Source organism: Lactuca virosa, chromosome 5 (genome assembly GCF_052849685.1).
Source record: "Lactuca virosa cultivar CGN04683 chromosome 5, Lactuca_virosa_CGN04683_v6, whole genome shotgun sequence".
NCBI classification, from domain to species: Eukaryota; Viridiplantae; Streptophyta; class Magnoliopsida; order Asterales; family Asteraceae; genus Lactuca; species Lactuca virosa.
In genome coordinates this window covers 80873594-80887041 of record NC_136430.1, presented here as the reverse complement: position 1 = coordinate 80887041, position 13448 = coordinate 80873594, and the positions used below count along the sequence as shown (strand labels likewise).

General features: G+C 36.4%; 1 protein-coding gene across 2 annotated transcripts; it reads right to left on the bottom strand.

The window, feature by feature from the left end:
• Positions 1 to 1451: 1451 nt before the first annotated feature.
• Positions 1452 to 7546, bottom strand: LOC145113401 (uncharacterized). 2 transcript variants are annotated; one of them, XM_079049502.1, is made up of 4 exons: positions 7332 to 7544; positions 2219 to 6814; positions 2038 to 2125; positions 1452 to 1770 (listed from the first exon to the last, which is right to left on the bottom strand). In XM_079049502.1, the coding sequence occupies exons 2-3, from the start codon at positions 4247 to 4249 to the stop codon at positions 2042 to 2044; spliced, it is 2115 nt and encodes a 704-aa protein (XP_078905628.1). In that variant the 5' UTR covers positions 4250 to 6814; positions 7332 to 7544; the 3' UTR covers positions 1452 to 1770; positions 2038 to 2041. The 2 variants fall into 2 exon arrangements, with proteins under 2 accessions (XP_078905628.1, XP_078905629.1); XM_079049503.1 differs by lacking the exon at positions 2038 to 2125 and having other exon boundaries at positions 7332 to 7546.
• Between the last annotated feature and the right edge of the window lie 5902 nt (positions 7547 to 13448).

The window sequence follows — 13448 nt, the reverse complement described above, 5'->3', positions numbered from 1 at the left end:
AAAATACATATAAATATGCCTTATGTCATAGATATGCTTAATGATCGGATATTTGTCCAATTTACAACATGTCGTAAGAAGGTTACTTTGCATGATGGTTGTTATTTTTGTTTCAACTGTCAGAAAGATATTAATAATCTGTGTCAAGTGTAAGTATTTTTTATTTACATTTTTTTCTATATGTTATTCTTATCAACATTATTTATATAGGTATAAGTTGGCTTTGTGAGTGCTTGATAAACAAGAAGATATTACATGTGTTCTTTTCAGCGAAGATGTCATTCCTCTTATTGGTTATACGATTGATGAATACGTTATGAAAATTTTATCAAATGTTATATATATATATATATATATATATATATATATATATATATATATATATATATATATATATATATATATATATATGTGTGTGTGTGTGTGTGTGTTTGTATTTATGCGTCTTTGTTTGTATGGGAACTATTAGCAGAACTTTTATAAGGACCACGTATTGAAATGATATCATCAATCATGGTAATTATTGTTTTAGTTGTGTATAATTTATATATATTATGTGTCTTAAATTTGGTTTGTCTTAATATAATTAGGATGCTTCTAAGAATAAGGAAGATGTTAGTCTTGTTCAAACTGAATGAGCAATGAGAAGAGATGAGCGAGCAGTGAGAAGAGATTAAGAGTGAATCGATGTAATAATTTAAATCATAGATCGACTGAGAGAAGAAGAGACATACCGAAGGATGTGGGGAAGGAGGAGGAGGTGGCGTCGGTGGATACGTCGGCGCTGGACGAGGACGGCGAAGGCGACGTTTTGAAGGAGACAAGAGTGATGCATATATCGGTTTGCCCTTGCAGATGTAAGGGGTAGGCAAGGAGAAGGAAACCGTGAGAATGAGAAGGGGAAATACAAGAACAGACACTTTTCTTTCTCGGTCAACGTGTTTTTTCTGTGGACTCTATAAGATGTTGTGGACCTGGTAAGAGTCTATATTTGCTGTATAAACATTCTTACCGAAGAGAGTAAGAGGTAACCTCTTACTTGACCCAGGTAAATCAAACAGACCCTTAATGTGTTTTATTACATTGTTTTGTACCCTGCATTTCTTTCCTAGTTTTCAAATTATTTTTATTAATTGATGTGTTTTATGTCTTTTTGTAAGAAATGTTTTTTGTTATTTATCTAAATAATTTACAAAGTTAAAAATTACAATTGTTTGGTAATTTTTTTGCAGGTACTATATTTAAGTTATAAAAATAAAATAATAAAAATAAATAAAAAAATTATGTACCTGAAAGTAGGATGGTATAATAAAAATAGACACATCACTAAGTGTATATTTCTCTGTATGCAGTGTGTACTAAAAAAAATAAACAACTTTATCTTAATGATATGACTATAATCGAATAGATTTTGTCATAGTAGAATGTTATAATAGAAACAAAAGGAAATATAATGCTACAAAATAAATTAAAACTGGTTCATTGTTTTTACATCCACATTTCAAGTAACTATTGTTTATTTGACACCATGTAATACATCATCAATTGTATAGACAATTATATTATACAAACATTAACGATTATTCATTTATCGGTTAAACTAGTTATATAGATAGGAGGCAGATATGAATATTTTATTGTAGGGGTATATTTAGAATCATCAGATAAATATCATCCCAAAAAGCTTGTCGATCAGCTTTTAGGCATCAATCATCCCCAAAAGCTTGTCATCCCACCATACACGTCTGATTTATGGTTTTCGTTGTTTCCCTGCAGTTAAAACATAATAAATGTAAAAATTTGTAGGCAAATATACTATCGGCAAGAAATAGCAATGTTGGTCTGAATCGGCATTCATGTCAACCAAATGTTGAATAATTAACCTAGGGGTAACCAGTGACCTACGTAACAAGTTGCTTAATGGGCTAACTGTTGAATACTTAAGGTGAAATGACTTGATAATTATAAAAAAAAAAAAAAAAAAAAAAAAAAAAAAAAAGTAAAATCAAGTTCCTATAAATCAATCTAAATACTTACTGATTTAAAGGAGGGGTCTTGGACGCTTGGTACTTGGTAACTCGTATGAATGGGGAAAAGCGGCAGAATTATGCCTCCGCCTCTTCCCCTACAGTACACGACACCAAACTTCAATTTTTTATTATTTGTAAAAGGAATTGTTAATTAATGTGATGCATCAATGAAATACAACAATCAATACCTTTGAAGAGGAGAATGCAGAAGAAAGGAAGTCTTGATCCTCCACAAAGATCTGTAGATTCTTGGTCTTCATGAGGAACTCAACTGCTTCCTCATCAAAATCCAGAAGATAACCCAACCGGATCAGTTCAGACAGATCCTGCACAAGTTGTTCCTTCTCCAACAACACCCCCTCTGCTATTTCCTCTGCAAAATGAGATGCATATTCGATTGCATATTTATGATCAGAGTCGATCTTCTTCTGCATATACAATTTGGAGTGCTGTTTGTCCCAACGGATCATTCTCCTTGGTTCCACATCCACCACATCTCCACTTGAAAAAGTCAACCTGTATCGGACCTTCATCTTTTCCGGCGACTCAAAAGCTTCAAGCGCAAGTACACGGGTCACAGCTTCATGTCTTTTACACAGATCAAGTTTAAGATTAGGATCAGCAAGAAAGGCAAGGATGAGTTTCAGCAACCCCTTTTTGATTATCTTTTCTTTCAAATTGAGTGGCTTGGATCCAGCATCATGATCTGTATCAAATATAATATTTTTCTGTGCAGATTGAGACAACCTCCGAAGACCAAGTTTTGTGTAGATGTCCACAAACTTGGTTCGGGTTATGAGAGATTTTACACTTGGCTGAGGAAACCATGCAAATATGGGACGAGAGCAGCAGCAGCTTCGAAGAAAGAGATCAGTCAAGAAAAGGTCATCCGCAACAAAGAGGTCATGTTTGTCAAACAGAAAAATTCCATTCGAATTAGGATCCAAAACAGGGATTTTCAATAAGTTGTTACTGAAAGTCTCTTCTGTTTCTGGATACCAATTTTGAACCACAAACTCCCAAAAGGCACAGCTTTCATGGAGTGTTATCTGGCGTCGTGAAGTTTCCCATGTCTTCCACAGCTTGCAGTAGTCTTCAACCAAGGGATGAAGTTTCACATTCAAAGTATTTGCAAACATGTCGAGGGTTTCCTTGTCATACTTGGAATTCTCCAGAATGTTTAATTGTTCGCCAAATAGATTGTTTTTGTCATGGAGGACACAGTGTTGATGCATTACCCATTCTCTGTTGTTGTTGGTGGTTCCCCTTGGGATCCATATCCTTGTGTTGACTTGGTCAACAGGCTCCCACTTAAATGTAGACAAGTAATGATAGATTCGAGAAATAGTTTCAGAATTGGAGTGGCATTCGATGTGATTAACGATCAGCTGGCACCCCTCCTTGTTAGCAACATTAGTGATAACTCCTAAAAGACTGAGCTCATGTTTGTAGGATGCGATGGTGGATCCATAGAATCCTTCATCAATGAAAGGCCCATCATTGCATTTCAAGAAAGGATTCCAGTCAGAAGAGAAGAGCAAACACTCGTCGGGGCGTTTGTAGCCAAAACGGGTTTTCAACCAATTCTTTTGAGACAGTTTTTCTCGAAATTTTCCAAGAATCGTGTCTTTCCCTTTCAGTTCCTTGACAGATTGAAGCAAGGTGTAGAGAATTTCAGGAGTAAGGGTACTGGAATCTTGAGGCAAGACAAGGCCATGAGCCAAAAACTCAGCACAATTTTTGAAATCTGTAACAACACCAAACTTGTTCAGCTCCTCATGATACTCATGGATTTCACTTACATACAAGTCGTCAATGAACGGAAGCGGTGAACAGATTGGAGTAATTTGTTCCCAATCTGCACTAAAAAGAATGCACTCAGTTGGTGATCTGCAGTAGTCATCAAGCCTTGTTCGTAGCCATTTCTCTTTGCGTACGCAGTTGTTCAAATCCTCAGGAATTTCTAGTTTCAGTTTCTTTAACTGTCTATAACATTTCAGAAACGAAAGGACGTGTTCTTTTTTGATGCTGGATAATTTAGCATTGAACTCGAAATACTGAGTAAACCTTTTGATGGCATGCTCAAAGTCCACCACGACACCGATTTTCTTTAATTCATTCGACATAGAATAGATAGAGCTTCCATAAAAGTGTTGATCAATAGCTGTAAGACCTGAAGAAGGCAACCCCACTGAGACTCTGGTTTCAACAAGGAACATGCATATAGGGGCTTGTAACCCAAGTTGGTCATCAAGCACGGACGGTATTGAAGCACGTTCACCAGCTTATCCGGCGATTGAAAATTCTGTATGCAACTTAATACCAATAACATGGCTTCAGATGATAAACAAAGAAGCGAACATCTGGACTTGAAGTTGTCCACAACAAGCTGATAATTTTGGTTGAACTTCACATACACACCAGAAGATCTAGTTCATCCTTGAAACAAAGTATCTCTTCACCATAGTAGTCTTCATCTATGAATGGGATGTTACTTATACATGCAGCAGCTTGCCATTCCTCCTTACTGAACAAAGCAGAATTGCCAGGAGTCATATCACCTTGACTTGTTCTAACCCATTTTTCTCCTCTCATAATTTTAATCAACAAATCACTTCTTGGATCCGCTCCTCCTAGATACTTAATAAGCTTAAGCATCCAAAGGACATTGTCTTTGGTAAGCTTAGAAGAAGCTGCAAGATCCATGAAACGCTTACCCATAAATTCACAGGCGTCCATGTCCTCAAACCTAACACCAATCGTTTCTAACTCATCTTTGTAATTCTTTATCTCGTCACCATAAAACTTCACATCTACCACAGGAAAATGTACAAGACCTGATGCATACTGTACAAGGTTCCCGATTGATGTTGAGTCTGAGACTAGCATGAATGACCCGGCGGGCGGGCCGTACCCGGGACTTCCACCCGAATAAATCTTCAACCAGCTGCCATTTTTTATTGAAGATAAAAACCTTTCTGGTAAATTAATACCAACCCCTGATGTTTTTTTTAACTTGCGAACCCATGCTAGAAGCAAGAATGTGTTTCTTTTGGTGAGAGGAGAAGAGAGAGTAGGAATAGCAGCATTCGGGGGAGATAGATTTGGAATATCATAAGCTTTAACAAACAAAACAAGCTTTTCACCTGATGTAACATCACAAAAATAGGTCAAATCACATTCACAATCACATGTATTATAATCTTCCCCAAACATAATTGTATGCCTTCTTGTGTGACTTTGGGTAGAAAGAATTTACCAGTTGAACATCCAAACTCTGTGTTCCAATTAATCAACCATGATATATGATCACAATCTGCAGCCAGCAGCTTGTTTCTACCTGCAGAGACAGGAGTAACTAAACCAACATTTCCATCCTTCCCAACATACTTGATCAATGGTGTATTCTTCATGTTGGTCTTGTAAAAACAAGACCCCCAACTTTGTGCGATGAATAACAGAAGTTGTATGTAAACGTCTTCTTGGTGAAGCCAATAGAAAATCTGCTTGAATTATGAATGGAAAATTTGTGATTGTACCCATTGGTAAAAACGAATAGATACCAGGCAAACTACTTGAACCAAATCTTTTCCCATATGGAAAAGCCAGGGTGATTACCCGTTCTTCTACCTCTCTTCTAACATCAACTTTATTTTCCAGCTTCACATGAAATCTTTGTTTCCACATGTAGTAGTAGTACCCACATTCTCTCTCAACTTCACCTCCAATATCATCATCAGTAGTATGATGAAGTGTGTACGAATCAGCATCCGTGCTCTTTGAAGTAACAATTTTTAATAACCGATATTGTGTTTACAGTGTTGAGCTTAGGCTCCTCCTCCCTGACAGAAAGGCGTATTATATTTGAAAGAAATAATAGAAGTTCAGGATGGAGACTTGAGAGCTGATCCTTGACTGGTTTGACTTTCTCTGGCTTTAAAGGAAGTACTAGAGTTGTGGTAGGCAATAGGAGGGTAGTAGCTGAACCATATATGGTTTTAATGGCAGATAGCATTGGATCATTCGCATCAACCCATTCAGGAACAATATAGCCAACTTTGCACTGCTGGCATGGTTTTTCATTAAATTTGATCTGATAGCCATTACTGAAAATGTGTGGCTGAGTTGTTACCAAAAAGACACTCTTGAATCCAATTCCTGATGACAAGTTAATAGACAATGTATCAGAACATTGAGGAGTCTTGATTTTTGATAAACTGAAGATGAATGAAATGATTAAAAGGAAAACAGAGTATGGAAACAATTTCTATAATTTCATAATGTAGAGAATAATACATGAACTAACACATCACAATATCTAAAAGGGTAGGAGTAACGTAATAAGCCACAACTTCAGTTCATATATTCAAGAAAGAGAAAGACTTAATGGGGGGTATTTCTGTCAATGCACTTTGGCAAAATGGATGACAAATTAGGAGGTGGTGACACGGTGTATTCATTAAACCAAACCAGGTTAAAGTATCTTGTTCCTTTTCCTATCACTCTTGGTGGAAACTTATGAACACACGGTTGAGAAGGTCCTCTAATTAGATATTTTCTCCTTATTTCATCTCTTTGATTAGGATGATAATGTGAAAAAAAAAATTCTATCGGCTGGATCCCAAGAAATGTGAATCATATCATTTTCAATCAGGACTGATGGAATAGAGCTAGGTTTTTTTTGGGGGATTTCATTAGAGATATTTCCGGATGAAGATGCTTCACGTGTTGATGGTTTTCTTTTTAGAAATCTTTCCATTAGCCTTGTTAAATAGTCACTGAACCTGTAAATACAAATTTAAAACATAATTTATTAGAATTCTGGTTAAAAAAAATAAACAGAATGTAATTAACCATTTTTTTTGTTAATATTATTAAACAAATGTAGATAACCATATTTGACAATCGTGTATATACTGCATAAAAAATGTGCTTCACCTATTATTTCCTTTCAATATATGAGTTAACTTTTTATAACTAATATGTTTAAATCTGTTTATAAACAACTAGTATGTTTATAACTAAAATATTCTCGTAAAATAATCAAATAATTAACATTCTTAACAATCCCAAAGAACCTCTTATTACAATTTAATACAATCCAGAAGAACCTCTTATGATTTTTTCTTCTTTCTATCCGAACACCCACAAATAAAAAACTAAAAAAACTTCAACATTTCTAAAAATCCCAAAGAATCAGCATATTTAAAAGCAATCTAACATAAACAATCTTAACGATTCAACATATTTAACCAAAGAAACTTCAAAAAAAACATACCAGGTACTGAAAAAAGTACATACCAGGTTCTGAGGTGCGACGGACTCCCGTAGCAGTTTTTCGTGGTTGGCCGGTTGTCTCCGACTCTCCGACAGCTCCTCCTTAAACAGCCGACGGCTAGGTTAAAAACATAAGAAAAATGGAGCTTATTGGGGAAGATGGGGGAGTTTAGAAGAGAGAGAAAGAGAATCGACTTTTGAGAGTAAAACAAAAGTCCCTCAGCCTTAGTTGCATGTGAAAAATAATGAGTAACTATAAAAAATAAAATTAAAAATCAGACGTACCTTTCTCGACTATATAACCACGATTACGGATGCCTTTCTTAGTAGAACGTCCGACGCTACAAATTGATTCGATATTCTTAGGTGAAAAACCTTTTTCGTTGTTAAAAACTAACAATGTCGCCGGAGCTCCGGTGTTTGTGATGTCCTTTGACGTAATCACAAATTCCAATGAAGGTTCAACCACTTCTAGATACTCTGACGGAGTTTCAAGTGTTGATTTGGGGTCGAAAATAAAATATGTATAAAAACTGAAGAACAGATGGGTCAAAGTCAATTTTTTTAGTTTTAGACGTAATATGTAAAAATTTAATAGTTATGGGTTAGTTATGGAAAAAAAAAAAAGGGGCCTGCTCGTTATCATCTGAGTTAAGTGAAACAAGCATTCTACTTAGAATAAATCTAGGCATCATAAAGTTAACATGTGAAACAAACATTCTACTTAGAATAAATCTAGGCATCATAAAGTTAACATGATTGTTTCAAAAACTATAAACCAATTTATATTTGTTAAAATATAGACAAAAATGCAAAAATGGTCCCTGTGGTTTGTCATTTTTTGTAGATATAGTCCAAACATTTTGAAAATTGGATTTTTGGTCCTTATTGAGAGGAGTGTGGAAAAGGTCCTGGAGTTAACCACTGTTTGTTTTTGGCTGTTAAACCCCTCATGTGCATTGCACACGAGCGTATAAATGTCTTTTTACTCGAAAGGAAACGATGGGCAAAAATAATCCTGCACATCACAATTGAACAATTTATGTGCACAGTTTCTTCAACTCAATACAACACTCAATCAAAACAACACTCAACCACAAACTAACAATGATAAAATCAACAATCCAAACAACCAAAAACAATTAAACCCTTACAGTAAAAATTGATTGATTCTTTGTGTCTGTTTGCATCTTCATTCCCAACCAAGAACAAATTGGTTCTCGCTCTTGTGTATACCTACAACAAAACAAGAAGGAGCTTCATGGAATCCCCCTTTCCCTTCCGACCACACAGCAACCCCAACACCACCGGTCGTCTCGCACAGCTCCACCACCATCTTCCTTCCATTATTGTGACCGGAAAAGAAAGGGAAGAAATAACTAGATTAAACCCGCCACAACCCTCTCAACCCACCCTCGGCCTCCCTCGCTGTCATAGAATACCACCAAGACCGACGAGACCCCCCACTATTTCCATTCTTCTTTCTCTCTTCGGTCCAGCCAAGCACCACCGGTAGTGGCGGTTTTGTGGTGAACCATTGAGGAGCTACCCTTCCTCCTCCTGCTGACAAACATCGCCCCAAAACACCCCTGATACCGTCGTTCTCCCTCCCTCTTTCCTCTTCATTTGCAGTCGAAGAACCTCCACCTGAGTCGAGGTTTGTCGGCGATCAAGAAGGCGATGACCCTCTTAAGTTTCCCTGTGCTCTTAGTCGGCTCCATAGCATCAAACACCCCCGAAATCGTCGTCGATCTGCCCTGTCCCTTCCCTTCTCGTGATGTGCTCACCGATCGACCCGTTCGTTTTCTCATTCCCGATCAGACGACGATTAAGCCCACAAGGGTCGCCGGAGCTCGACACCCTTCCCTCCCCTCGTGAAATCAGCCACCACTGGAGCTTCCATCAATGAATTTGGTTCATCCGTTTCCTCTCGAGTAAATAGACATTTATGCCCTCATGTGCAATGCACGTGAGGGGTTTAACAGCCAAAAACAAACGGTGGTTAACTCCAGGGACCTGCTCCACACACAAACCTCTCAATAAGGACCAAAAATCCAATTTTCAAAAGGTTTGGATCATATCCACAAAAAATGACAAACCAAAGGGACCATTTTTGCATTTTTGACTAAAAAATTTTATAAAAATTTCATAGATTTTTAAGTAATTCCAGGTCAAGAAATAAAAGCAAAAACGTAAAATAAATAAATACCTGGATTAGTTCCATGAGAAAGTGAATGTCCTTTGTGTAAAGCTCTGCAGATAGATTCTTAACAGCCTGATGAAGATCCTCCGTTAACGGATTCGGTTCTCCACCGATTGAGAACTTTTTCCTCCGTATCTCCTCCACGTGTTCCCTCGCAGTCGTAGTCGTCGACACCATTGCAAAGGAAGAAAAAAACAAATCACGATCGATTCGTCCTCCTCCACGAAAAAACTAATACACAGAATCAATCGTATAATATACATATACATACTGATATAGAGAATAGAGACAAGATTGAGGAAGGATGTCAATTGCGAGTCTTACGGCTTTTTTTGGTATGTTGCAGTTTCTAGACTTCTAGAACTTGTTAAGCAAGTTTTCTCGACTCAATCCCTCACTTAGTAGCTTGACGCCTTGACGCTTCATCCTCGTTTGCTACTTCGCTGAATCACTGGACAGCTCCCAATCTGCAATCACAATCACAGGACATCGATGAAGAAAGAAAAAAAAATAGAAGAAGAAGTATTGCTGTTGTGCTCGATAGGAGAAAGGAAAAAAATTGCACATTCATCTCATCTTTAAATTCGAATTCTACCAAGTTGCAAGTAGCCAATCCGAAGGAACAAGGAACCGGGGAAAACTTCTAATCACCGGCATCCTCCGCCATCGACGGCTCTGCCCCATTTCCATCTTCATCTTCGTCGTACATGAGATAACCAGTAACATTTCTTGTTTCTTTGTTTTTGAATTTGATTTGGGTAACCCAACGCATTTATCTATGGGTCTGTTATTTCAACGAATTAGTATATCTCGAAATTGTAAAAGTATCATCTTATAATTGTTTCTACCGGCCATTGTCCTTAAATTTAAACTTTTAGCCCTTTTATTTAAAATAGATTTTCATTTTAGATCCTTCTTACTTTTAAAAAAGTACTTTTAGTCCCTCTTTATTAAACATTATTTTTAAGAATAAACAATCATTTTAACTTTTCATTTTTAAGACTAAACATCATATTTTATTAAAACCAATTTATACTCACTGCTTGCTTAGCAACGTACTAATAAAAATAAAAAAGAGTTGAATCGGAGATTTAAATTAAAACCATACCAACCCAACTCTCTTAAATTTTCGTCCAACATAAAAAAAAAAAATTATATGTCAAGTTGTTTTTAGTATAGTAAATTCACCCCTAGAACCCTAGACACATCCCATCCCATGCAAACCTATTATTAACCTTACTGTGTATTTTCTTTTCCATATCCCCGTGCTTCTATCTTACATGTCTTTTTATCCCATGGAAAACGTACCAAGCTAGCCCCTCTCATTTGCCTTTTCAGACGAGATAAAGAAGAAAGATAAAATAAATGATGGTGGATTTTTCTCATTTATACAACAACAAAAGATAAAACAGGAAATGACATTACGAATGATTGACCTTTGCTCCTTCATCTCATAGCAAGCAAAGAAGAAATAAAAAAGAAACAATGATCGATTGATATTCGGCAAGAAGCAAGTGGAAGAAAGTGGAAGAATGGAGTAACAATACTCAAGATATCTTCTTATCTTCTAAATGAACACATCATCAAATGTTTTGGTTCTATAAAAAGGAGGCGACAGACATACTAAAAAGGGGTATATCATCCACGTTTTTATTTTTCTATAGTGTGTTCTTATCTATTTTCACATATTAAAAATAGAGATAATGACTTGAAAGGGTAATGGACTTTCGTCTTTGTTCACATTTAGTCACTAAACTTTTTTTCATTGTCTATTTGCCACTGAACTATTGAAACTGTTCACATTTTACCCTTATGACCAGTAGCCGGTCATAAGGGTAAAATGTGAACAGTTTCAATAGTTCAGTGGCAAATAGATAATGAAAAAAAGTTTAATGACTAAACTTGAACAAAGTTGAAAGTTCGTTTCCTTCTCAAATTATCCTAATATTATACCCCGAAAAAGGTATAACAAACAAAAAACGAAACCAATATTATATGTATAAGTTTTATGTTATAAAACTATGCAATATTTTTGGTGGGATGTCAAGTCCACCAAACAAATTACACCCTTTGTTTGCAAATAAAACGTAATATAATGGTAAAAAGGGGTATCGATCCTCGGGGAAATGGTTGTATTCAATCACCAATGCAATCTAATAGAACTAGTGTAAATAAACTAACTAACTACAATTAAACTAAAGGGGGGGGGGGGGTGTTGTGATTGCTTGAAAACTAAAATACTTGAATAAATAAAAATCTTGCAATTAAGCAAGATGGTGAGATACTCAAATGTTGAGAATAATTGGTTAACCAAGGCAATTCAACACAATGAACATTTGTGTGTTTATCATTAGGATTCAATACAAAGCTTATTATTCATCCCAAATTGGTTATAGCAATCATGAAGTATGATATGCCAAGATTCCTCATAGGTAGTATGGAGGTTGGGGAAGCCCACAACACACCTTCTTAATCAAAATCAAAGATCCAACTGAAGCAATTGAACCTAAGAAGTTAATTAGCCTTAAGAATGAAGGAATCCCCAATTCCTAGAGGATGTCAATGCTTACACATCCATAAAGGAGCTATGATTCATAAGCTAGAGATGATTTCTACCATCATAAAGTTCTTGTTCTAAGTAAATTCAATGATTCAATGCAAAACCAAAGAAATAAACCAACAATTGCTCATTCAAGTACCAAGCTCATGATCAAAGTATCAAACAAGCATAAGAAATATGAATTAGAATCATAAACATGAGATATTTGATAATCAAACATGAATCCTTCAAAAACCCACAAACATTCAAGGGTTTTTAGCCAAAGTTAACCAAATAGAGAGTTTAGCCACTCATGGTACTAGAATAACAATCACAAAAGTCTAATTGCATAAAGAAACTACCAATAACTTGGAAAGATGAAAAGAGATGAGTCTTGAGCTTCAAAATCTCTTTTTTCAGCTCTCCAATGGTGTAAAATCAAGAGTATGGCTGCTAGATCTGATCCCCCAAGGTTATGGTGTGCCAAATGACCAAAATACCCAAACTGGGCGGTTGTGCGGGTACCCGCGCGACGAAAATTTCACTCGCGCAAATGTTGTTGTAATGCTATTGGTCCTTCATTCCTCCACTCCACCCTTCTACTACCAAAGATTCCTTTGGTCCCCTCCATATCCATGTGATTTAAACCAACCAATCATCATTTAGCTACAAAAATGGATGCTTCACGCCCAAAAATAGAAGTTTATGACCCATCTTCACAAGTCCAAAATATCCAAGTCTTCAACTCTTTAAGGCCCAAGTCTTCTTTTATGGATCCGCCAAGCCCAATAGCGCCTCGAGAGCCTACAAGTCCATCTTCACTCTAATCCACAATCGCGATAAGCTCCAAAACCCTGCAAAATACCTCATGCACCATGAAAAGCACCCGACACGATCCATACTAAAGAAAATAAATAAAATACAATGCAATAATGACAAAAAAATCTAAAAAACTAAAATAAACTAATAAAAATAAGGAAATAAAATAAGCTATCAAATCACCCCAAGCTTAAACCTAACTTGTCCTCAAGTTAGAACAAGACTAAAATGAACTCGGAATGAGCTAAACTAAAAAGGAAAAAGAAAGGTAACATAGAACTTGGTCAACATCAGTCAACATGGTCAGAATTAGTCCTTTATGGACCCTACGCATCTTCAAAATGTTCCCCGCTTTAGAGCCATAAACCACATTCTCAACCACTTGATGGGCGAATAGATCACGGCTGGATGTAGTCGCGGTGTGCAAGACAAAGGAAACAGAGATGCGCCCAGTGGGGGCACTTTAAATCACCAATGTATACCATAGTGCACGAAGGAAAGGCGCCTCTTCACACACTATGATTCCTACATTTGTCAGGCTAAAGTGTATAGTACGAAATAGGGTTTTGCAGCGCGGCCT